General features: G+C 50.9%; 1 protein-coding gene across 7 annotated transcripts in view; it reads left to right on the top strand.

Moving 5' to 3' along the window:
* Positions 1-25,308, top strand: part of RERE (arginine-glutamic acid dipeptide repeats) — a 173,832-nt gene that overhangs the window by 91,748 nt on the left and 56,776 nt on the right. For 6 of the 7 annotated variants that reach the window (XM_063417493.1, XM_063417492.1, XM_063417488.1 and 3 more), the window contains exons 6-10: positions 1,396-1,500; positions 12,856-12,904; positions 15,416-15,540; positions 16,197-16,296; positions 22,381-22,479. In XM_063417493.1, the coding sequence (XP_063273563.1) occupies positions 1,396-1,500; positions 12,856-12,904; positions 15,416-15,540; positions 16,197-16,296; positions 22,381-22,479 (478 nt within the window). Of the gene's footprint in view, positions 1-1,395; positions 1,501-5,503; positions 5,699-12,855; positions 12,905-15,415; positions 15,541-16,196; positions 16,297-22,380; positions 22,480-25,308 lie in introns of those variants that run through there. The other variant, XM_063417495.1, reaches the window with a different exon arrangement.

Genomic DNA, 25,308 nt, shown 5'->3' with positions numbered 1-25,308 from the left:
CCCTTTTTGGAAGTGCTTTACCCTTTTTGGAAGTGCTTTACCCTTTTTGGAAGTGCTTTCCCCTTTTTGGAAGTGCTTTACCCTTTTTGGAAGTGCTTTCCCCTTTTTGGAAGTGCTTTACCCTTTTTGGAAGTGCTTTACCCTTTTTGGAAGTGCTTTACCCTTTTTGGAAGTGCTTTCCCCTTTTTGGAAGTGCTTTCCCCTTTTTGGAAGTGCTTTACCCTGGAAGGATGAGGAAGGGGAGCACCCTGAGCATCCCAGCCTCGTCCAGGGTGCCTTTCCTGAGTTTTCCTGAGTTCTCCGGGGGCAGATCTCATCCCTCTCATCCCTCCAGCTCTGCATCTCCGTGCCCAGGCTGCCCAGCAGGATCACTGCAGGAGCACAGTGATTCTGTGGCTGTGCTGCTGGCTGCAGCACTCTTTATTCCATTTTAATCAGGCCTGGCAGGCCTGAGCAGTGCGCAGTGAGCCCCTGAGCAGCCTGTGTGTAACAGGGATCACTGCTCAGGAGACAGCAGTGAGGAGAGATGAGACCTCAGAGCCTGACAGGCTGAAAAAGAGAAATGTTTGTGTTCCTTGCTCTGAGTCAGGTTTGGATAAAAGGCCCAGCCCTGCCTGCCTGGCCCGTTCCTCTGCCTGGTTCACTCAGGGGCAGGATCTGGGCTGTGGCTGACAGAGCCCCACAAACCCTCCAGGAAACGAGGGGCAGCTTCTTACAGCCAGTCCTAATGCTCTTCTCAAGGATAATGACTTCATCAGCAAGTTGTATTAAAAAAATTATTAGCAATCTGGGGTAGAGCAAGCTAATAAATCCTCAGGTCTATTTTTTTCTCATTTTCTGTAATAAGTCTTTGTGTATTTTACTCTCTCAGGTGTGAAAATAAAAGGAAGAAACTTCTGTCTGCTTGGAATTTGGATTGCACGCTTGCTAAAAGCACCATAGCTTTGCTTTTTATTTGGAGCTTTTATTAAACTGAAGTTTTATTTAGATTCCTAAATAGAAAGCTGACTTCAACAATGTGGATAGCAGAATTTTGGAAGATGTAACTGTAACAGGATTGTAAAAGCTTTGCAAATTAGAGATTCTCAGAATTGCATTTTGAGCTATTGTTTTTTGGGCTGATGAAATTTGGGCTCCTCAGGACTGTGCTGGCTGAGGGAGAATTAATGAATGTTTGTGGAGCACCATCTGAGCCACTGTAGCTGCATTTCCTTCCCTTTCCACCGTGGGAAGGACCCACATGGATTTTTGTTCAAGCAGCCTTGTATTTATGATGTTTTGGACATTTATGAGAGCAGGATGCCTGTGGCTTCTACCCAGATTGCACTGGCACTTAATTAAAGTAGCTGTTACTCAAGCTAGAATTCTAATGCCATTTTCTCCCCTTTCTTTCAGAGGGAAGTGCAACATCTCCCATTTCTCTGACATATTTGCTGCTAGAGAGTTCAAGGCACGAGTGGATTCATTTTTCTACATCCTGGGCTATAATCCAGAGACAAGGTAAGTGAAAATGGCTTTTAAACTCCACTTCACCATGACCTGAGCTGGTGTTCACTCAAAGGCTGGACTTGATGATCCTGAAAGTCTTTTCCAAGCTTAATTTTGTGAAAATTACTCAAGGGAGGAAAGGTTAAAATCCAGCTGGTAGGAGGCTGGGGTGGAAGGGATGCAGGGGAAAAGCTGCATCTTTCTGAGTGTGTTTATTCAGAGGAAAAATAAGAGTAGAAAATAAAACTGTGCAGCGAGTTCTGATATCCAGGTGCATCTCTGGGTAAATAATGTGCTGCTTCTAAAGAGCTTCTTGGAAATGTGGAAGTTTGTTAAGGCTTGCAGACTTCAGCAGGGATTCTTGGCTGTCTTGTTGGCTGAATGTACACCCTGAAAATACTTCTAAAAATCACTGGCACATTCTGCTCAGCAAAGCTGAAATTTAGACACTTCTAAGAAATCAAATTGAAAGCTTTTAAGTGTGGAAATTCCACTTTCCTGTGTAAATAATCATCCAGGGTCCCATATCAGGAATGCCTGGTTTGTGCTTTGCTGGCCTAGAACAACTGAGAGGGACAGAAAGAACTTTATTTGGGATTCAGTTCATATTTGAGGAAGGTGTGTGCAGCATGTCTTCAGTCTGCCCGGGGTTTGTTCAGCCAGCCTGGGTCAGCTCTGTGTGCAAAGCTCACTCCAGGCTGCAGCTTTGTTATTTTCTGGTCCAAACACGGCACTTTCTCCATTTATGGGATTTTCTAGCTCAGAAAATGCCTCACAAGTGCCAGCCTCGAGGAGTTTGCTGTTTAGGGAGGATATTTCCACGGGCACTCCAGTGAGAGATGAATACTTTGGCCCAGGTCTGTCCCCACTGCAAGGGGATTGTTCTGCACTGAAAGAATAATTAGCTGTGGACCTTGACTTCCAGAGATACCCTGGAGAAAAGTCTCGTTTGAAGTGGGGGGTAGACAAGCATATAAACAATAAATATTTGAATTGTTCCGTGGTAGATTTACTAATGCAGATCTGAATCTTTGTGCTTCAGGGCATTGCCAGCCATTAACTGCAGTTAGGAAGGTGTATATTATTATCATTATTATTATTATTATCATGATGATGATGATTTTACTGAGCCCTGGGGATGTCCCAAATTCAAACACCAGCTGTTAAAATGCTTCTGGAAGATCACTGGTGGGTTTTCTTTGGGGCAGCCCACCCAGGCCAGGCATTGGTGAGGATCCATGGTGCCCTCTGTGGTATCCAGCACCTCGCTGTCCCCTGTGCTGTCCCCTGTGCTGTCCCCTGTGCTGGTCCCTGTGCTGTCCCCTGTGCCGGTCCCTGTGCTGCAGTGCATTCCAGTTGGAGAGTTTCCAGTGGCGGCCAGGGGATGGTTTCTCCTGTGAAATTGCATTTTTTGTGGCTGTCAGTGGGGTTTTAAACCCATTTTCTGGGCAGAAGTAGCTGTTAATTCTTCCAGCTATTAGGGAATGACTGAGCCTGAAAGGATCAATGAAATGACAAAGCAGAGCACTTAGTGATCAGCTAATTACTCAGGCTGGCCAGCTCGGTTTTTCTTCATTTGGTTGCAGTTTTTTTAATCTAATTCCAGCTCTTCAAGCCTGTATTTTGTCCTGGGGTGGGGGAGGTTGAGAGAGGGGAGCTCGGGGCGGTGGTGGGGTAATTTCTGAGTGTTTGCTGATGTAGGCGCTGGGAGTTTCTGCTGCCGGATTTCCTCTGCTTGGGGAAGTGAAAGTGGTGCAAGGCACAGTGCAGGCTGCTGGGGCTTTGTCACTTTTATCTTCCACTTTCCTAAGGGAGAGTTTTGTTTCACGTGGGAGGGTGAGAAACCCTCGTGGTTGTGTAGGAGAAGGTTCTGAGTGCTGTGGGAATGTGGGGTGGGATCCAAACACCCTGAGCTGGGCTCTGTGTGCAGAGGGGGTTTCTGTCTGAGGGACTCTGGGCTCTGCACAAGATGCTCAGAAACCTTGGCAGGACTGTCAGATGCAGCTCAGCGTGGTGGGAATTATTTTAGTGTGTTTATATGTCTTAATGTTGTTTTATATGAGGCTATTTTTGTGTGTTTGTATTTGCAAAATAACTGGGAAAAAACCCAGACTGCAAAACCATCCCCAGCACTGGGGGGATGTGGACAAGCCCCTTCTGTTGTTGGAGGGCACAGAGCTCAAGGAAAGATTGTTATGTCCTTTCTGTGCTGTTTGGAACTTGTGATTCTTGGTTTACCTTGGGGAACATCCTCCCTGGCCCTGGTGCTGGCCATTTCTCTGCTCTGGGGTTGGTCAATAATAATTAATATTAATTAGTAAGATATTATAATGTTTTCTCTGACACTGACATCTCTAAATATACATAGATTTAAAAAAGCTGCTCAATTTTTGCTTGGAATGAGAAATAACCAGGTATTGTTCTACAAAGAGTTTCATGGATCCAAATTCCTCCTCCCCAGCATTGTTTGGTGTTGTAAAAATAAATAATGTCAAACATTGGCGGCCTGGGTGAATTTCAGACTGGATGTTTTGGGGATCATTTGTCTGTGTTGTGCTTGTACAACGTTTGCTTTTCCTTGGCTTTTAATCTTCTGGAGCGTTCTTGCTGGGGGGTGTTGTGAGCTGAGTGAGTATTGGAGTGTCCTGTGTCCCAGGGAATGGCTTTAGATCCTTTCAGCAGGGCCACAGGAGCTGAAACACTCAATTTTCTGAGTATTTCAGTTGTTCTGGCACGCTCATTGGAGGGGCCGGGCTCTTGTGAAGGTTCCCAAGCAGGGTGTGGGAGGTAACGGAGAATAAGGAAATTGTGTATCCACCTCTGCTACAATGAGAATTCCTCACTGGGTTGTTGTACAAGAAAATGAGGGGTTGCTCTGGGGCCTGATCTGTTTTGCTCTGTCTTTCAAAACACAATTTGGGGAACTTTTCATCCTTCTTTAGCTCATGGTAGACTGAGGCATCCCAGAAGCTGGAACATAGAGGGATGTATCCCAGTTAAAGCCGTGTGTGCCGGAGGGGAGGGGATGCTGCCCTCAGGTAAATGGGTACCTGAGAGTGTGTGGGATGACCCCGGTGAGCAGAGGGCTCAGAGGTGTGGCTGGGGCAGGAAATTCAGCTGGAAGAATCAAGCCGGGCTCCCGGGCTGTGTTCACTCCTGCTCCTGGGAGAACCAGGTTCCTTAAATGCTCCCAACGCTGCAGCACCACCTGGGGAAGGGGAGGTTCTGTGCCTCCCGAGCTTCCTGCTCTGCGTTCCAGCACACAAACTGCGATCCCTCCATCCCTCCTCCATCCCTCCGTCCCTCCTCCATCCCTCCATCCCTCCCTCATCCCTCCTTCATCCCTCCTTCATCCCTCCTTCATCCCTTCCTCATCCCTCCATCCCCTCCCGAGGCCGAGGGGAGCTCGGCTGCTCCCGGCTGCATTTGTGGAGCCCTGGCTGGGGTTGATTGCTGTATTAGCGGATCCCTGACTGTATTTATTTATTAGTGGATCCCCGACTGTATTTATTTATTAGTGGATCCCGGCTGTATTTATTTGTTAGTGGATCCCCGGCTGTATTTATTTATGTATTTGCAGGTCCCTGGCTGTATTTATTTATTAGTGGATCACAGCTGTATTTATTTGCTTGTGGATCCCTGGCTGCATTTATTTATTTATTTATTTATTCGCGGATCCCCGGCTGTATCCGTGTATTTCCCGGTGGATCCCTGGCTATATTTATTTATTCATTAGTGGATCCCTGGCTGTATTTGTGTGTTTCCCGGTGGATCCCGGCTGTATTTATGTATTTCCCGGTGGATCCCCGGCTGTATTTATTTATTTATTCCCGGATCTCGTCTGTATCCCCGTGTTTCCCGGTGGATCCCGGCTGTACCCGTGCGTTTCCCGGGTCCCCGGGCGTTCCGCAGCGCGGAGCGCGGGCGCCGTTCCGGAGGAGGAGGAGGAGGAGGAGGAGGAGGAGGAAGGCGGAGGGAGGGTCACAGCACATGCTCAGTGCCGCCGGTCCGAGGGCGAAGTTTCTGCGTTCTGCGTGCGGGCTTAGGTCACAGCACAAGCTCAGTGCAGGCTCGGCGAGGGCTCGCAGCCCGCATGTGCCTCCATTTTGAGTTGGTGGAGTGGAAAAGGCAGAGTTCGGGCCGGGAGCTGAGGGCTCGGCGATCCGGCCCGGCCCGGCGCAGCCATGGACGATCCCTTCAGCCCCCGCAGGTAGGCTGCGCGCCCCGGGCCCGGCAGCGCGGGCTGGGCTGGCCCCGGCACCCCGGAGCCTTCCCGAGCTCCTGTCCTGGGGCTGCACGTCCTGAGAGCGCTGCCAGCCCGGGGCAGCGGGGCTCTGCCCGGGGCTCTGCCTGGGCACGGGCACGGCACTGCCCCGGCTGCCCTGCGGGATCGGGCATTCCAGCACAGCTGCGGGGACAGGGACACGGCCATGCTGGGCCTGTCTGCGTGTGTGACAGGAGGGGCACAGCGCAGCCCCTGCCTGCCCCGGGATGGAGGCAGTGTCTGCCCCGGGATGGAGGCAGTGCCTGCCCCGGGATGGAGGCAGTGTCTGCCCCGGGATGGAGGCAGTGCCTGGCCCGGGATGGAGGCAGTGTCTGGCCCGGGATGGAGGCAGTGCCTGGCCCGGGATGGAGGCAGTGTCTGGCCCGGGATGGAGGCAGTGTCTGGCCCGGGATGGAGGCAGTGTCTGGCCCGGGATGGAGGCAGTGCCTGCCCCGGGATGGGTGGTTCTGTGCTGATGGAGGGCACTGATCTCACTGACACTTTGTCAGGAGCTACTGTGGCTGTGCTGGCCTGTCAGTGCCATGCAGGTGATGCTGGTGCTCCTGAATTGCAGCACTGCTGCCCTGTGCCGGGGAGCAGCTGTGCAGGCACTCCTCAGGCTGCTGGGATGGGATAAAGTGCAGGGCTTGTGCTCTGGGGTCCCCGTGGGACAGGCAGCAGTGTCACTGCCAGGTGTCAGTGGGTGTGAGGGGGGCTGGCTGTTGTGTTCTCAGTCCCAGGGGTCTGTCCCTGTGCCCTGCAGAGCTGCCCTCTCCCCTGGGCTCAGGGCAGCTCCTTTGGAGCTGGGCAGTGTTTGGGTGGGAAGGGCCCAGGGCTGCGTGTGCTGCTCACTGTGACACCTCTGCCCTGCTCACGCTGTCACTCACCTGGCAGGGCTGTGGCACGGGGGCTTGGAGGGACAGCGACTTCTCACGTGGGCACAGAGCGACAGACAAGGGGGAGCAGCTTCAGCCTCACAGAGCAGAGATTTGGATGAGAAGTTGGGAAGAAATTCTTCCCTGGGAGGGTGGGCAGGCCCTGGCAGTGCCCGAGGCCAGGTTGGACATTGGGGTTTGGGGCAGCCTGGGACAGGGGGAGGTGTCCCTGCCCATGGAACAGGATGGGCTTTAAGGTCCCTTCCAACTCAACACAGCCTGTGATTCTTGTCAGAAGCTGAGGAATGAGTGGTGAATAAACCTGCAGAACTCTGCCCATGTCAGTGCCACGTCCGTGTCTGTACCCTACCCCAGATGTCATTCCTGTAACCATTTCCTTTTGTACCTGCAGAGCATAAAAAAAATCAGGAACACTTTCATGTGGATCCCTGGCCACTTTTGCCATTGGCTGAAGCAAAGTCCTGCTGCTGCTGAGAGCTCAATTCTCCTGGGCTTCAGCCTGGCTGGATCACCTCATAGTTTAGAGAGGAGTCTCCACAGGCCTGAGCTTTGGACACATTCTTATTCCTAATAAAGGAGCTCCTTGAATTCCTCCTGGTGCGGGAATCTGCCAGGGCTCTGCAGGAGTGCAGGGATATGGCAGCTTAACACTGAACATTTGAAATGTTCACGTCTAGACACAGGAGAAGGGCTTGGGCAGCCAGTTCTTGACCAAGTCTGTGTGGAGGGGCACACTCGGGTTTGGAAAGAAAAACAAACAACATAAACAGAAACCCAACCTCGTGCTCCCCCCACGAGGGAAACCCCCAAACCCCACAGCCCTGCCCCAGAGACAGAGCCCAGGGAGGGGCTGGGGGCAGCAGGGTCAGGCTCTGAGGTGTCCTGGTGCTGCTGCGGGGTCTGCAGTGCCCTGAGCTGCCCCTCAGCTGCAGCTCTGCTCCTGCACTTGTTCACTCCTCTGGGAGGGTTTGGGCCTGGCTGGAGGCCCAGCAGATTCTCCCAGTTCAGGCACTGCTGGTAGGTGGCCTGGTGAGTTAATTCCACTCCAAACAGCTGTTAGGAATTGCAGATACATCATGGGAAGTGCTTGAATATTGTCCTTTGGATGAAGAACAGTCTCTTCCCTTTGTTCTGCCTTCAGTTCAGCTTTTTTCCCAGGCATAAATCAGTAAGATCACCTCTCTCCCTTTCCTTCTAATTCCTTAGGATGTAATTTGTTTTAATTAGAGCTCTTTTCCAGGTGTATGGTGGAACTAGGGATACCTTCCAGCTCCTTTCACGCTTCCCATTCCTCATGCTGATCACCTCTGACACGAGCTTTGCTCCTGCCCGTGTGTGCTGCTCAGGGGAGCTGCAGATTTGTGTTGTCAGAGCCCCAGAGGTTGATCACTGCCCCTGATGTGATGGAGCTGTGTGGGAGAGGTCCCTGCTGTGCTGGAGCCCTGTGCTGGAGCTGGGGGGTTCAGGCTGGTTAACAGGGAATATTTGCTCTGGGAAGTGCAGGGGCACTGCCTGGCCATTTCAGGGACTGTACAGGACAAGCAAACAGCATCAGTCCATGCTGGATTCATTTATGCATTCACTCCCAGTGTAAATGCTGCTTGTAAACAACATTCTGGTGCTATTAAAATCACATGCAAGCAGATAAAGACCTTTGCATTATGCAGTGGTTCCCAGTAACTAGTTATTTTTTGAACTTACGATCAAAATTCTGGTGTCTTCCTCATCTGGAGGCAAACAGGTGTTAGAGAGGTGCTCCATGGCACCTGCCAGCAGAATATTCCCACACAGGTCATTCCTGAGTGAACTCCTCCTTCCTCTGCTGTAACTCGGCTGAATCATTGTCAGCTCCATCCCCCCTTTGGGTAGGGGACAACACTGACAACTCTCTGTGGGCTTTTTTTTCCCCCCCTCCTCTGTAAAGATGATGAAAAAACAACTTTATCTTGAAAAAGCTTTTCCTGTCTGACTCGAGGTTGTGCAAGAGCTTCCCCCTGCAGGAGCAGCAGGGTGCAGGGCAGGCTGCAGTCCTGCTGCAGCTCGCTCTGCAGGGGCAGCTGTTGGGACACGTTCATGCATTCCTGCTTGCAGTGAGCAGGGACTGAGAACCTTCCCTTGTAAGCTCATCTGCCCAAAATACAGGTTGGATTTTTCACCCAGAAGACGAAATTGCTTCTGCTTCTTCTTTTTTTTTTTTTTTTTTTTTTTTTTTTTTTTTTTTTTTTTTTTTTGATTATCACAACACACAGTTAAAACAGTTTTAAATGAGGCTTAAGCACGCAAGGGGCAAGAACATTTTCTGAGCATTAGGATACTGTTTCTATAAAATGGAATTTAAAATCTTGCTTAAAGAATGAAGGTTTAAGGCACAGGTGAATTATGGGGACTTGTTCCTCTTAGGGATTTAACTCAGGTTTGAGGTACTTGTGGGTATTTTTTGGTTAAAGGTTGAGCTGCCTGAACCGGTTTGTCCCTTTTGTGTTTTGAAGTGTGCAGTGCTTGAACAGGATGTGCATAAGATAATTTTGGGTTAAAATTAAGGATCCACTTGGCTCAGTATCCTGCCTCCCAACAGTGACCATAAACAGATGCTCTTGGCTGCAGTGCCAGCCCCTTTCAGGCACTGATAAACTGGGTTTTAATCTGCTGAAGTTGGAGTGCAGCAATTCTGTTCTCCCCTGTTTTGTCCCTCTAGAGATGGAACAAAATGATCCTTGCCAGATGTTTTTAGAACTGCCTCTGAAGAGCAGGGGTGTTCCATCTTGGGTATTTGGACTATTTGAATTAAAGGATTTTTTAAATAAAAAGCCCTTTTCTTTCTTGGGAGTTTCTATTAACTTTACAGAAATCACAAGTAGCAGGAGTTGCTTTGCTGTGCCACGCTCTCAGTGGGTGTAACTGATTGTGTGGCCATTAATAATGGCTGGTTAATCAGTGCTAAGTGTATGACTGCAGTTTGTAATCTATTCTAGAACACATATATCCAACATGGGCTTGCTTTTACTCAGTAAAGCCACTGATGTTGACACCAGGCTTCAAACGTAACCCCAAATCTCGTAGGATTCATTGTACAGATTGTTCCTGCTTATTAAAAACAAACATTTTGCCCCAACCCCTCGATATCCTGGCTTTAAGACGTGTCTTTCCTCTCTTTGGCTGTATAGAAGTAATGCCCTTTTCCAGCTGTTTTTGGACACTTCCTTAGCCAGTGACCTGTCCTCACACGGGGTGGCTGAGAGCACAGGAATCTCTGTCCTGGTGCCACCTCTGGTGCCAATTCCACAGCCCTGACCTCCTTCTGCACCCGGGCTTTGTGTCCCTGACGTGCCCACGTCTCACCAGGCCCTGGGTTTAGCAGGTTTGCTTTGAAAACCCTTCTTGGAGAGCTCCAGGGAGTCAGAAACGCTGGTTGGGAGGAGGTTTGTGGCTGAGGGAAGTGGCTGGTTTGAAAAAAGCATCCCTCTAATTTAATGAGGGCTCACCTCAGTGTGCAGAGCCGGGGGTGGCCATGCCCGGGGTGGTTACGTGGGCAGCACAGAATGCTGTCCCTGTGTAATCTTGGGTTCTGCGCTGCTTTGGGGTTTTGTTGTGGGTTGTTGTTTTAAACTCGGTGGCAGCACTGAGTTATTGCCGTGGGGTTTGAGCTCACTGAGGGCAGGATGACCACAGCAAGGCACAGCAGCCCGGGCTGCAGAGGAGCACCCGAGGGGCTGCAGAGGAGCACCCCGAGGTGCTGCAGAGGAGCACCCGAGGGGCTGCAGAGGAGCACCCGAGGGGCTGCAGAGGAGCACCCGAGGGGCTGCAGAGGAGCACCCGAGGGGCTGCAGAGGAGCACCCCGAGGTGCTGCAGAGGAACACCCGAGGGGCTGCAGAGGAGCACCCCGAGGGGCTGCAGAGGAGCACCCCGAGGGGCTGCAGAGGAGCACCCGAGGGGCTGCAGAGGAGCACCCGAGGGGCTGCAGAGGAGCACCCGAGGGGCTGCAGAGGAGCACCCGAGGGGCTGCAGAGGAGCACCCCGAGGTGCTGCAGAGGAGCACCCTGAGGTGCTGCAGAGGAGCACCCGAGGTGCTGCAGAGGAGCGCCCCGAGGTGCTGCAGCAGTGCCACCCCCCTCAGCCTGTGCCAGCCAGGTGAGCAGCGAGCAGCTTCTGCAGAGCAGCTCTGGTGCTCAGCTCTGGCAGGGGAAGGGGAAGGGTGGAAGGAGCAGCAGCATTTCTGGGATCCCAGCTTGTCAGGCCATCCCTGACCCCAGGGGCACCAGCCCGAGGGCTCCCATCAGCGGCTGCCGGGCTCCTGGCACAGGCCTGCCCTGGCTGGGATTCACACCAGGGACAGGGCAGGCTGTGCACAAATCCCCAGGGGCCTTTTGCCCCTGCCTGCAGCCTCGGGAGAGCTGTGCTGTGAATCCCCAGCCCTGGGTCCTGCCCGGCTCTGGGCATTCTGTAGCAGAATCCTGAGCCCAGCTCTCCCCAGAGCTGCTCTGCTGTGCTTTGGGGCAGTGCTGGTGGCCGTGTCCCAGTCCTTGGTGGCACTGTGGCCGTGACAGCTGCCAGCTGTGCCAGCCTCGGGTGGCTGGGCAGTGGTGTGGCAGACAGGCAGGTGACAGAGAGGGTGCAGCTTGTTTAGCATTGGGAATTGTGCAGGAGCTGCCGTGCCAGCCTTCCTCCCTCCCTGCTCCTTCCCAGAGCTGGGAGGTGAGAGCTGTGCCCCGGGCTGTGCTCAGGCCCTGCTGTCCCCACCTTGAGCTGCCTCTGGCTGTGGCCCTGCCCCTCCCCAGGGCTGCAGAAGGGGGAGGACGGGGCTGGATGTGCTCCCTGCCCTGCTGGGGCTGTGTGGGCTCCGTGGCTCGGGCTGTGCTGCCTGCCCTGCTCCTTCTTGATATTCCAGCTCTGGCTCCCAGCTCCGTTCTGACCAGCCCCTGTTTACTTTGCAGAACACAACGTTGCCATGGCAACAGGTTACTTTTCAAAGGGAACATCTTGTCATTATATTTAATCCACTGCAGCTGAGGAGGACTGAAATATTAAGTTGTTGTTGCTATGGATACTGCTTTGTTACAGCAGTTTCTTTTGTGCCACATTTCATATACAGTGTTGGCTCCTTTTTTCCCTTTCCCCTGGAATAAACACAGGATGCCATTCCATTCTCATTGTAATTGCTCTCACCAATATGATTTAGCTTCAGATCTGCAGCGCATTTTAGTTTCCATAGCAAGAATTTTTCTCTCCATTAGAAGCCCATTCCTGGGGATGTGGGAGCAGATGGAGTGTCCTGGAGGAGCCAGGGGCTTTGTGCCCTCTCAAATCCACGGGGTGTGGAGCAGCCTGCCAGGGCTCCCTGCACAGCAGCTCAGCCCCTTTGGGCACCCTGGGGTGTGAATGTTCCCAGGAAATGGTGGCTGGGTGATGGGAGGACACACAGAAATATTTCTGCTCCACGAGGAGTGGTTGGAGAGCCCCACTGAGTACCCAGAGGAAGCGCTGGGAGCAGAAGTCCCATCCCAAACTTTGCTTTTGGCTTTGCACCTCCAGGGTGTTCAGCCTCGGTTCCTAGATGTGTTATTTACTGTATTCAGTGAGGTGCAGCTGGAGGAGCTGGGGATGTTTGGTTCCTCCTGTCTGAGCTGGAAGCAGCCCAGTGTCCAGGGTGGGCACAAACCCTGCCCAGGAACTTCACTTGCACTGATGAGCAGGGATGGGCACGGCCTTGAAATGAGTCCTGGGAGGAGAGGAAGAGCATCAGCGTTTTCTGCTGTCAGCTTCCCCTTTGCTCCTCGCAGGGGAGAATTCTGACACCTTGTAGCAACCTGGTATTTAATGTATAACTTTGTAAATAGAGAATTGATTTCCTAGTTCAGTCATTTCCTTGCATAACCTGAAAACAAGAAAACAGTGTCAGGTTGTCTTGCTAAAATATGCATTGGGGGAAAACATTCTGACACGTTCTCGTTGTTTTCTGGAGGCTTTTGGCTGCTATTTGGAGTGGATTTGTTTCCTGGGAGGGTGGCACTGTCCCAGCCCCTGCCAGGGGACACCGTCCACAGACCAGGTTACTCAGCAGGGTAACAGCCCCTCTTGTTTTCATGTTTCCATGTGTTATTTCTGCTGCTGCTCTGTTTGCATTGGAAATGCAATGACAAAGAAGAGTATCACCCTGAATTCCATTCATTGCAATTCTTTCTCATTGCTGTTTCTCCTTTGCATTGTAGGAGGCTGAACAGTACCCAAGGTGAGATCAGAGTTGGACCCAGCCACCAGGTAAGGCTCTGTTTGTGTTCAGTGCCCAGAGATGCTCTGGTGTGTGCAGATGTCAGCTGTTTGAAAAGGCAGTGTTCAGATAAGCTGAGGGGTTTTAGCATCATTTTAGATGACTTCAGTGAGTTCTTTAGCATTCCTTAGCTCAGTGGCTGAGGTTTCTCTGTGTCAGATGTTGATATGTTAATGGTTTTCAGTAGCAGAGTGCTGCTGGGTTAATTCTGGAATAAGACTCGGGCAATGTGAGTAACTGGTGGAAGCTGAAGAAGTGCTTTAAGTCATTTGGATTGTTAAAACAGGACTTGAGGAAGCTGCTGAGTGTGTTCACACCCTGGGAAACAGAATAAGGTTAAGACTCTAGATGTTCCTGGTATGTTAATTCTAATTTGAGAGAAATCCTTCATAAGCATTGGAAATAATCTGTTCTTAAAGAGTATTAACATAGAACTCGCTCTGGTTCATAGGGCCAGATCTGTCACTGGGAGCTGAGGCCTCATTTTCCTGAGGAATTGACTTTGTGGTGTCCAATGCTGGAGTTGTGCATCCCAGTGATGAATATTCATTCAGGCCCTCTTAAAAATCTCGTTTAAGAACTAGTGAAAGTAAATATTTATGGAACCTGATGTCACATTCTTGAGGATGTTTTGCCTTCAGAGGAAAAAAGTCCTTGGCAATTAAACCTGTAGTGTTCTTTTCAGTAGTCATAACAAGAGTACTGCAAATGATACCTTCAAAACAACTTTCATCCCAAATTGTCATCTAATATTTTGGCAGGCATTAGTCACCCTGCTCTAAGGTATAATTACCACGTGCATTTATGGATGGGGGAGAAAAAAAGGAGGAAGAAGGTCCATTGATTTAGAATACTTTTAATTCCTGCTTGCTTCATGTTTTAGACTTCCACTGTTCCCTCGCTCATCCTTGTTTCTGACAGGTGCCACCACTGACCCCCCTCAGTGAGCAGCAGCTGAAAGCAGCAGCACCCAGAGCCTGGGGTCCCACCAGGGCTCCTGGGGGCTCTGGAACCTTCCTTTCCCTCAGCTGTGCACGTGGCAGGGGTCAGAGCGTGGGGCTGGGGTTTGCTCAGGTCCCCAGGGCAGCAGGGACACCAGAGGGGCTCTGTGGGATGCAGGGCTCTGGGGATTCACCTCCAGGGGAGCAGAGGGGGTCTCTGGAATCCCCACCCCTGGAGGTGGCACTCGGTGCTCTGGGCTGGGGACAGGCTGGGCGTGGGTCACAGCTTGGGCTGGATCATCTTGGAGACTCCTGCAGCCTCAGTGGAGCTGGGATGGAGAGGGAGCTGCTCCTGGGGAGTGAGGCACATCCCAAGGGCAGGGGAGGCTGAGCACAGCCCCTGGAGTGCCTCTCACACAAATCCCAGCGCCGGCTTCTCCCTTGCCACGAGAGAAGTTCGATGACATATCCATTTTCCCAGGCAAGAAGTAAAATAAAGTACAGATTAAAGAGCAGAACATGAAAGACATCTGAACCTGTGACTTGTAATTACTGGTTATGTAGAAATGTTGCCTCTCAAATACGTTTAGCGTTGTAAGTATAGGAGGTAATTACAGGGCTTAAAAGCTGTTTCTGAAGAGGCTCTCAGCTATCTCATCTCAGAGCAGGAGATGAGTAAAGATGCTAATTGGGTCTCTGGATAGAGTGTAATACTTATTTAGAGGCAGTGTTCATTTTGCTGAGCTATCTCCCTTTCAGGAAATGTCTTTGTTTCTCTTTAGAGTTCTGATGATTTACCGAGCATTTAATTTTAAACTTAGTGTTGGGTGTGTGGGGTTTCTGGCTGATTTCAAACGGGACACGTGTGGTGAGAGCCCTCCTGAGTGCTGTGAGGGTTCCAGCCTGGCAGCTGGGGCAGTGTCCCTGTGACCAAGGCAGTGTCCCCGTGACCAGTGCAGGAGCAGTGTCCCTGTGACCAGTGCAGGAGCAGTGTCCCTGTGACCAGTGCAGGGACAGTGTCCCTGTGACCAATGCTGGGGCAGTGTCCCTGTGACCAGGGCAGTGTCCCTGTGACCAAGGCAGTGTCCCTGTGACCAAGGCAGGGGCTGTGTCCCTGTGAGCAGTGCAGGGACAGTGTCCCTGTGACCAAGGCAGTGTCCCTGTGACCAAGGCAGTGTCCCTGTGACCAAGGCAGGGGCTGTGTCTGAGGGGAGCTGTCCCCCAGCACTGGGCTCCAAACCACGGGGCTGTGCAGCTCCAGAGCCTTTCCTGGCAGTCTCTGCTGGGCACAGAAGGGCCCTGCTGGCAGTGGCTGAGGTGTGTCAGCCCTGGAGGATCCTCAGGAAAATCCCTGCCCTTCTGAGGAAGGAATGCTGCGTGAGGGGAATGGGTTTGGGCTGGGTGCCTCAGCCTCCCCAGGGCTCTGAGACTTGGAACAAACCCCTCCACCAGCTGTGTGAACTTCTTCCACCTCCCAAACCCTACTGCTGCAGAGACTCCCCGGCCCCGTGTGCCCTGTCAGGAGCAGGTGCCATGTGTGTGTGTGACCCTGTCTTGCAGGCCAAGCTCCCCGACCTGCAGCCGTTCCCTTCCCCGGACGGGGACACGGTGACACAACACGAGGAGCTGGTGTGGATGCCAGGAGTCAACGACTGTGACCTGCTGATGTACCTGAGGGCAGCCAGGTGGGTCCTGTGGGCCCCTCCTGCGCTCTGGGGCTGGGTTTGGGACAAGAACTCTCAGGTTTGGGCCAGCACTGCACCCTCCCATCTGTGGCTCTGGAGCTCAAGAGCAAAGGCAGCAGCCTGGGGTGGGGTGGGTGACAAGGGAGGAGCTGCTGGGGCAGCAGAGGAGCCCTGCAGGATCCCCTTGGGAGCTCCAGTTTGCGTTTCAGTTCTTCCCTGGTGGGTTCAGCACCCCCACTGGTGGGCCTCACAGGAGTTCAGAGTCTCAGTGAATTTCTTGCAGCTTGCAGGAGTTCAGAGACCGGGGCATCTGCAGTTTCAGTCACTTTTCTGACATAATAAAACCAAGGTGACAGCACAAAGTTTGCTTTCTCTGCTGAGACTCCATTCCCCTGTCTGCAGTTTCAGCCTCTGTAATCCTGATCAGGCTCTGCTCCTTTGGCAGTGCAGACTTGCAGCTGATGAAAGCAAATTAGATTGGATTTTCATGCTGGATTTACTCCCTGTGCTGGGGTGACTCAGCTTTGCAGTTCTCTGGTACCTTATTTGCTCCACAGCATCCGAGGCCCTACAGTTCATGATTTAGGGTGTAAATGCAGCATTTGTGTGAGTGCCTGGAGCCCAGGGGGAGCTGACCCTTTGCCCTGCTGTTCCAGGAGCATGGCAGCCTTTGCAGGGATGTGTGACGGGGGATCCACCGAGGACGGATGCGTGGCTGCCTCCCGGGACGACACCACCCTCAACGCCCTCAACACCGTAAGTGACCCCGTGGGGAGGCCCAGCCCAGCCCAGCCCCCCTGCACAGGGGCTGCACCACTGCTGGGTGCCCCAGACAGGGTTGGGATCCCCTTTTTGGTGGTGATTTCCTCTCAATACCGAGCGCTTTCCAGAGGCAGCGCCGTGCTGAACTCGTGGGGTGCCTCGAGGGTGACCCCAGTGAGGGTTTTTGGGGGAGCTGCCCAGGTCAGGGCCACCAGCTGGACTTGGGACATGCTCAGCTGCCCTGACCTGGCCCTTGGGTCTGCACTCAGCCCAGCTGGCCTGGGTTTCCCTGGAGTGGAAATGCATTCCTGCATTCTGCACGGGCAGGATGCTCCTGGTGCTCCTGGCGCTGCTGCCTCCCCGCCCTGCTCGTGGCTGAGCTTTCCCTGACATCCTCAGACACTCAAACTTCTGTTAAGGTCAATAATCACTAAAGAGGTTTTGGAATTGGAATTTCTTTCCCCTTATCTATAATAATAGCCTAATGCAGAAAATTCATTTAACTTCACTGCTTCTCTATCTCGTTTAATTACTCCCTTTAATCGCTTGGCAGCCCGAGGAATCTGCAGTTGCACTTGTAGAGTTCTTGCTTCTGAAATTAGATTAGTCCCAAAATATTTTGGTTTTGTTCTTCTGGTTCTTTTCTCTTTGTGTTTCTAGTGCATGTCTATTGTAGAAAATGCTTTCCTTGTCCACTTTGAGTTTTTCTAGAAAAGAGTTTCCTTGTAAATAATAGTTCTGTCAGGGATATTTTAAGAAACTTTGACTTATTTCTGACACCCTGCTTTTTTGACTTTAAACAGTTTAGATAGGTCACCTGTTGTCCTGGCAAAATGGTACCTTTTTATCTTTCAGTTCACCACCTATTTAAAAGAGATCAGATTTGGCTGATAAATGATTTGTGAGCCTCTTAACCTGCACTAAGTTGTGTCTTTGTTTAGAAATTATCATATGCATCCCAGAAGATGAATGTAAAAGAAAATGGTGTGGTATGATTTCTTATTATGGAAATCCAATAAACTTCAGGGCAGCACTTCACATAAATCAGTCTTGACAAGCTCCTTTGCTGCTGTTTTATTTATGCAATAACAGGTGCTGTAAGCCCCCCAAATGATTTATTGTTAATTATGCCAGATAGAAATGAAGATCATGGAAGACACAATACAGACATCACATACATGTATTTATACCTCAGCCCACTGCAATGATCATTCCCTCAGCATTCCAGGTGAATTCCAGCTCCTGTGCCTTTGTTTGCCTGTTGGGATTTGTCATTTGTCACTGTGACCCCTTAGGAAGGAAATAAATAAAGTTTTCACCTGGAGTTTGCTGCCCACCTGATGGGTGCTGCTGTTGGACTGGGAGGGCTGGAGGAGGACACAGCAGCTCCTGCAAGTCTTTCCCCATAATAATGGGGGAAAATGATCCAGAAAGCTCCTCCTGCTGTGGGGGGCAGGTGCTGCCAGGTCTGACAGTCCAGGGAAGGATGGGACAAGGTGGACACTGAGCACAAACCTTGCTGGCAGTGCTGAGGAGGGAGAGCTGGGGAAGTTCTGGAGCAGTTCCTTCCCCTCCCTCCTCGCCTCCTCTTTGCCCTCCAAACTCTGATTTAGCATCAGGTGTGGTTTAAGATCCTCTCTGTGTCCGCAGCAGTGCAAGGGCAGAGGCTCATGAGCTCTGTGACCCTTTTGACCCGTGCCTGCTGCTCAGAGGGGCTGCAGGGCTGTTCCAGGCCAGGCAGGGCTTCATTCCCTGCTCTGTGCTCAGCTTTGGCAGGGCTGCAGAGGAAGAATTCATTCCCAGGGGTCAGCCTTGCCTGGCCCTGCGTGGAGCAGGCCCTGGGGCAGGCAGGGTGCATCTCTGAGGAATCCCTGAGGTTTGGTTCGTGTCTTTGCTGGGGAAATCAGAGCCAGCCACTCCTATTTATCCTCCTGAGGAGAACAAACAGCACCACTTAAGCTCATGTGGTGCTACATGGAGGAGAGCCCAAACAGTGCTATGCTAATATTGTGTAAATCTCTCTTTACTAATAGTGTTGTTGTGCCTTCTCATGGCTCTGCTGCATGGGAACGTGTCATTATGAGTGACAAACATGACAGGCTAATCTCAGTGCAAGGAAATTCACTTCTAACTAAGATGTCACCCAGACAAATTACTCCCTGTTTTAACTTGCCCTTAGACCAGATTTTCTTGTTCATTAACTACAGACAAGGTTGAAAGCATTAAAAAATTATTTAAATATATGTTAGCATTTCTCCTGACTAGTTTTCCTTGTGGATGATGTTAATGAGCAGCTGCTCTGCTGGTTCACACGAGGCAGGGCCAGGCTCCCTGCCCAGGCCTGTCCCAGGCTGGAGCCCCCTCAGTGCAGGAGGGAATTCTGCCACCTGGAATTCCCATCCATCCTCACCCTCGCTCTTGCAGGCAGCTAAAACAGGCCCAAAGCCGACTGCCAGGATTGCTGTTAAAACTGTGGGGCATTGTGCAAAACACTCCTGTTTTTGAAAGGTGTTTTACAGTGCTGTGCTCAGCTTTGCAGGTGGTGGGCAGGTCCTTGCCCTGGCCCTGTGTGCAGCACTGGCCGTGCCTGTACTGCCCCACAGCTGCTTTGGGGCTGCTTTGGGGCTGTTTGGCAGCTCCCTGGCAGTGCATCACAAATATCAGGCCTTCTAATCTTCATCATCAGCTCTTCAGGTGCTTAAAATAGATTAGAACTGGGGGAAAGAGATGGAAGTTGGGGGAGTTTTTTGTTTGATTTTCTCTGATACCCAAATTATATCCCAAAGGGCACTTGGGGCCCTTTTCTTGCTGGGTGTTAGAAATAGTTGATAAAAATAAAAAGGAGCATATTCTGTTTCCACAGTAGGATAAGATGTCCATAGCTATACAGGATATCCACAGCCCACTGAAATTCGTCAGCTCTGCTGCTGAAAGAAGTGGCCTGAATCACATTTTGTATTAAATGAGGTGTTGGGTTGGAGTCACCACACACCATGGAGCTGCTCATGGCTCTTGCTTTTCCTTGTCCTGCTCCTGCTTTTCCTCGTCTTTTTCCTTCTCCCTCATCTCGGGATGTGACTTGTCCAGGACAAGTCATTGTCCCATGGAAGAGCTCTGGAACCTGGGGAGCTCTGGAATTCCAGTGCTGTCCTGTCAGTGGGTTTGGCTGGAAAATCCCTGCTGCTTTAAGGTCCAGCCCAAACCAGGCTGGCACTCAGTGATTTTTGAAACAGGTCAGAAAAACTCCCATGAGGTAGCAGCAATTTTTCCTTGGAGAAAAAGGCTCTGGGATCTCAGTGTTCTTAATGGACTGCAATTATTTAATGCTGAGCCCTGAATGCAGCCTCACTGAGCTGGGCTGTTCAAGGCAGATCATAATGGCTGTAATTGCCAAAGGAAGCCTTGCTGGAGCAGGAGCTGCCAGATGCAATGGCACTCTGCTCTAAAAAGGTCACAGGAAAGGGACATTTAAATTAAGTTATAAATTACAATTGAAGAACAATATTTTGATGAGCAAGCCCAGAGATGTCAGAGCTGCAAGATGTAATTCATGGGTTCATTACAGGCTGGAGGTGCCTGACAGCTGAGCCATGCCAAAGGAGAATTTATTTGCAGCATCACCCAGACAGAAATGGCAGCTCTGCTCAGGGGCTGGGGCAGGAACTGGAACCTTGTGGGGATGTGCAGCCTTGGTGCTGAAATCCCTTCCCTGGGACCTGCCTTCCTTTACAGCAGTGTAAAGGAGGCTTTTGGACATGTGCAGGTCCAGAATTTGGCTTTAATCCTGTGCAGTGATGCAGGAGTTGCTGTATTTTCTGTTTCAGGGTACGTTTGTGGTGGTTCCCTTTGTTGCAGTTGTTCACAGATCAAATCTCACGGTGCTGCCAAATTTGAATGCAGTTAATGCTCAAAATGGAGATTCTCTGCTGGCTGGACAATGATCCAGTGTTTGTAGAAATACCTGGAGAAGTTCAGGCAGAAGTTAATGAAACCAGAGGCAGTCATCATGAGCTGTTATTTATACATCTGAGTCTTGCCAGTGCAGTGCTCAGGAATACTAAATGGCTGAAAGTAAAAAGCAGAGAATGAGCCAGACTGGAACACGTCAGTTTAACTCCAGCACTTAGAGAAAACATCTTTCCTTTCTGCTGCATTATTCTACTCCTGGCATTTATAAAACATTTTTTTTCCACTCCCACCCGCTAAAATTAACATTTTCCAGGAGACTCTAAGCCTGTATCATGTTTTCACAGGGATCTTCTCTGTTCCATGGCTCTTGTGTCACATCTGTGCTGATGGGGTTTGGGGTTGTTATTAATGAAATTACTTGCTCAAAAGTTAATCCCCATATTATCTGTTGCTGATCTGGACCAGCCTTGCTGGCCTGTAAACTTTTCATTTTCTGGAGCAGTTGCCTGTCAGACCAGGCTGTTCTTTCTGGGCTTGTCTGGTTTATTTTTCTTGCAGATTGAGCTGCTTGGGCAGTGGGGCTGCCAGGGAAAAACACGTGTTGTCCTTGAGGCAAAATAAAGATGCCCTCCAAGTTACAAAGAGGCTTTGGCACTCCTCGTGCCTTGGGAGGGAGCGGGGAGGGAACAGCAGCTCCATTCTCCTCAGCACTGTCACATCTCCCAAAAAGAAATCTCCTAGGCAGGGGCATGCACAGAAAAGAGGCACTTGCAAGGTGAGCTGGCAAAACAAACAGTGTTTTTTTCTTTGAGATGGATTTGTTCCCAGCGCTGGAGTGCAAACAGGGAGGAAAATTAATGTGTACCCAGCAGAAAAGGCAACATCTTATTTTCATGCCTGTAAGTAGGCATTGAGTACCACAAGAGCCTTAGAACTGTGGGGTTTTTTAAGTTGTTTTTTTTCTTTTCCAGGCAGGTTTGGTGCTTGAGCAGAGCCAGGGAGGGCTGGCAGTGCAGGCTGAGCTCAGAGCAGGGCTCAGCTCAGGGGGGCTGCGCTCCCTGTGCCCCTTCAGCCCAGGTTTGCACCCTGGGAATTCCTGGAAGCAGGAGCTGTGCCCAGGCAGGGCCAGGCAGGGCTGCTGGTGGCCCTGCTGGTGGCCCTGCTGGCCCTGCTGCTGGCCCTGCTGGTGGCCCTGCTGGCCCTGCTGGTGGCCCTGCTGGTGGCCCTGCTGGTGGCCTTGCTGGTGACCCTGCTGGTGGCCCTGCTGGTGGTGGCCCTGCTGGTGGCCCTGCTGGTGGTGGCCCTGCTGGTGGTGGCCCTGCTGGTGGCCCAGCTGAGCTGGCACCTCCCAGGGCCAGGGCTGGAAGGGGGCACCAGGAGGAAATGAACTTTTGGAAGTTGGGGCATTGTTATCTTTGGTTTGCTGGGTTCATTGCTGCACTCAGAGCCTCCCTCAAGGTGCCAAATAAAAGCTCCAAATTAACAGAAGCCACCGTGGCTTGGTTTTCTTTCCTGTGCACCTTCTGTTACTGAAGCACTCGTTTCACTGCTGGCACCATGTTTGTGGTGGTGTCTGAGTTGTTGGTGAGGAGACAAAAGTTCTGGCTGCCAGTTCAGGAGCATTTCTGTTTGTTCCAGAAACACTCTGCAGGTAACAGCAGAGGTCTGTGCCCAGGAGGGACCTCCTATTTTTAGAAGCAATATTTTTTTCCTTTAAAATTCCCCTACGTATTCAAAAGTAATGGAGCCCCAGTAACTTGGTGGAGGGGGAAGAGCACCTGCAGCAGTTCAGGTCTGTTCCTGCTGACGACAGGAGATTTGAGCCAGTTTGTGTGAAGAGTAACCCATCGTGTATTAATTTTTATTTTATCATGGCTGACATCACATTGAGCCCAGCGAGTAGGAGGGAGCAGTGTGGCTTTGGCTTAAACATTACCTGGGACAGGGTTGGCAGGGAAGGGGGGGATCCCTGCTGGTTTAATGCTGCTTCTTCTACTGGAGAAACCTCAGTTGCCCTTCAGGTTGCTTAAATTTCACTTCATACATCAACAGTAAAAATAATTAGGCAGGGAACAGCTCACGTGGCTCCCTGTAGTGGGTTTTTTTTCCCTCTTCAATATCAGATCACTGCTAATTCCTTTGAATGATCTATTTGTCTTTATTTTTCAGCTACATGAAAGTAACTACGATGCTGGAAAAGCCCTGCAGCGCTTGGTGAAGAAACCTGTGCCAAAGCTGATTGAGAAGTGTTGGACTGAAGATGAAGTGGTAGGAAATGATTTATCTCCTCCAGCCTTTGTGGTTCACGTTCCTGCTCTTGCTTTTTTCTGTTGGTTTTTTTTTTTTTTTTCTAAAGAGGTTATCTTTATGAGCAAGAAGAGGGTGGGTATGTAAATAAAAATACACATGCAGGGGTTATAAATGAAAATACAGGGGTATATAAATGAAAAAACCTGATCCAGTGCATGACAGAATTGCTTATGGAAAAGTGACAGGAGAAGAGTTTGGTTGATTTTTTTTTTTTCCTTGAGTGGGTCAGTTTTTAAGCTGGTTAATTGGTGAAGTGTTTAAAGAAGTAAGCACAAATAAAAATGTCATCTTGTTAATCTACTAATAAAGCTGGTATTGGTGTTAGAAAGTAGAACTGATGAATGGAGAAAACCTTCACGTTCTCTTGGTGGTTTGAATTATTCAGGCAATGTCTGGAGAGATTCCTTAAGCTGTGGGTTCTCTGCAGGGCTCTCAGGGAGTTGTTGCAGCGCTCTGTGCTCTGCTCTCCTCATTTAAACCTTCCTGCAGGAGCTGGAGGAGGGCTGGGCCAGCCCAGAGCCCTGTCTGGGGCTGGTTCCAGCCCCACAAAGAGCCCTTGTGTCTGCTGGAGCCAGGCAGGCAGGGAGGGAGCAGTGCTGGCCCTGGCAGCGGTGCCAGGGCATGGGCAGAGCCTGGGGCAGCCTCTCCTCATCCCTCTGCACTCCCCTGTCCCAGGAGGGAGCCTGGTGTGGGGACTGACTGCACAACAAACCCTGGGAATGTCTGCCCTGTGTCTGCTCAGGCTGGCTGAGATTGCTGCTGTGCTCTGCACACATCCAGGGCTAAACCCTGCCAGCACCTCCCCTCTCCTCCCTGTGCACCTCTCCTCCCTGTGCACCTCTCCTCCCTGTGTACCTCTCCTCCCTGTGTACCTCTCCTCCCTCTCCTCCCTGTGTACCTCTCCTCCCTCTCCTCCTGTGCACCTCTCCTCCCTCTCCTCCCTCTCCTCCCCTCTCCTCCCTCTCCTCCCTCTCCTCTCCTTTTCCATCTGCCTCTCTGAGCTGTGAGTGCTGGAGCTGCTGCACTCAGAGCTTTTGATGATCCACCCATGTTAAACGAGAGAGGATTGAGCCTTACTGATGGAAAAAACCAAAGTTTATTGAAAAGTGAAGCATTACTGCAGAAGTGCAGCCTGTGAGCACAGAGTAATGATCACTGACTCTATAAATCATTGTCAGCCCCAGCTCATTTTATCATATTTGTTCTTGTTCTGCTCCATCCAAGTTTCCAGAAACATTTGGCAGCCCTCCAGCCTGGGCAGAGCCAAAGATCAAACTGTGCTCTTATTTATAGCCAGCAGAGCTCCACCTGCACAGCCTCAGAGCCCCTGGGTCCTGCAGCTGCGGGGCAGCTCCAGCCTGCAGCAGCTGTGCTGCATTTTGGGGCATTCTGGAGCCTTGCAGGGGAATTTTCCTCATTGCAGGCCCTGGGAAGCTGAGGGGAACTCTGATGCAAGGGTGACAAGGAATTCTGCAGTGAAGTTTGGTGAAAATATTCAGGTGTCAAACCCTAAGTCTGGCCAAGACAATCAAATTGTGGTGACAGCTTTAGCTCTGTGTGTCCCCTTCATCTCAGGGTGGCAGGGATGGAGCTCCAGTGGTGTGGTGGGTGCTAATCCCACAGAGCTCTGAGGGAAATGAGAGCCAGGTCCAGTCCCTGGCCTTGCTTGGGCTGGACTTGGAATTAATCTCTTCTTGCAGCCCAGCAGGTGTGGCTTACTTAAATTTAAGTTTTGCAGTTGCATAGATAAGTAAATCCCAGACCTGATACCGAGCTTTGGTCAGTTCGCCTGAGTAATAATAATAATAATAGTAATAGTAATAGTAATAGTAGTAATAATAATAATAATAATAATAATAATAATAATAATAATAATAATAATAATAATAATAATAATAATAGTACCACCACATTTAAAACTTCTTTTGTGGACTCTCAGCTGCCCAAAGACAAAGCCTTTGTTTTCCATTAGAACAGCTCTGCTGCCTGTGTCCAAACTGTGAGGTGGGAGCTGCCTGGCAGTGTCAGACCTGATTAAAACAAAGGATGGGAGTTGTGTTCTCTTTCCTGCTGCTGATGTGGTTGCAGATGTTTAGATGGAATTAAACAGAGGATAAAATTGGCCACTGATTGAGTTACGTGGGGGCTGTGTAAATGTGAAGACTGAGGTTTGTTGTCTCCCTCGTGTCTCTGAACCTGTGGCTATTTTTGAACCCTTTTTTGTCCCAGTATGTAAATTCAGAGGCACAGAGTGAGGGCCAGCCTTGCACGCTGCCTGTGAGGGTGCTGCAGCACCTCCTGCACTGAGGAGGGGCAGCTCTGAGCAGCTGTTTCCTGTTTGTGAGGGCTCCTTCCCCACCTGACAACACCAATTTCCAGCAGAGATTTGATGGGCTGGGCTTGGTTTCTCTTGTAATGCTCACAGATTCACTTCTGTGGGCAAGCTGCAGCAATTGTCACATTTAATGCCTGGCTGAGGCCCGTTCTGAGCACACTTCACCCGTGCAGGGGCTGCAGTTTCCATGGAAAGCAGGATGGAGCAGGGGGATTATCTGGGGAGAAGCCAGGAGGAGCAAAGCTGTCTTGGTTTAATGCAGCTTTTGCCTCCTGCAGGTTTAAATCTCCACTCAAACCCAGGCCAGGGCCTCAGAGCAGCGAGTTCTGCTCTGCACCTCGTGGTCACCCCAAAAATGCCCCTTTAAGTCTGTGCCAGGTGTGGGGTTTTGGCTGCAGGCAGTCAGAAATCCCCCCTAGGGATGGAATGGTGCTGATCAGTTCTTCTCCGCT

This window comes from Prinia subflava, chromosome 21 (genome assembly GCF_021018805.1).
Source record: "Prinia subflava isolate CZ2003 ecotype Zambia chromosome 21, Cam_Psub_1.2, whole genome shotgun sequence".
In the NCBI taxonomy this organism is placed as follows: domain Eukaryota; kingdom Metazoa; phylum Chordata; class Aves; order Passeriformes; family Cisticolidae; genus Prinia; species Prinia subflava.
Note: the sequence above shows the minus strand (reverse complement) of the source record. Positions and strands in the feature narration are given on the sequence as shown.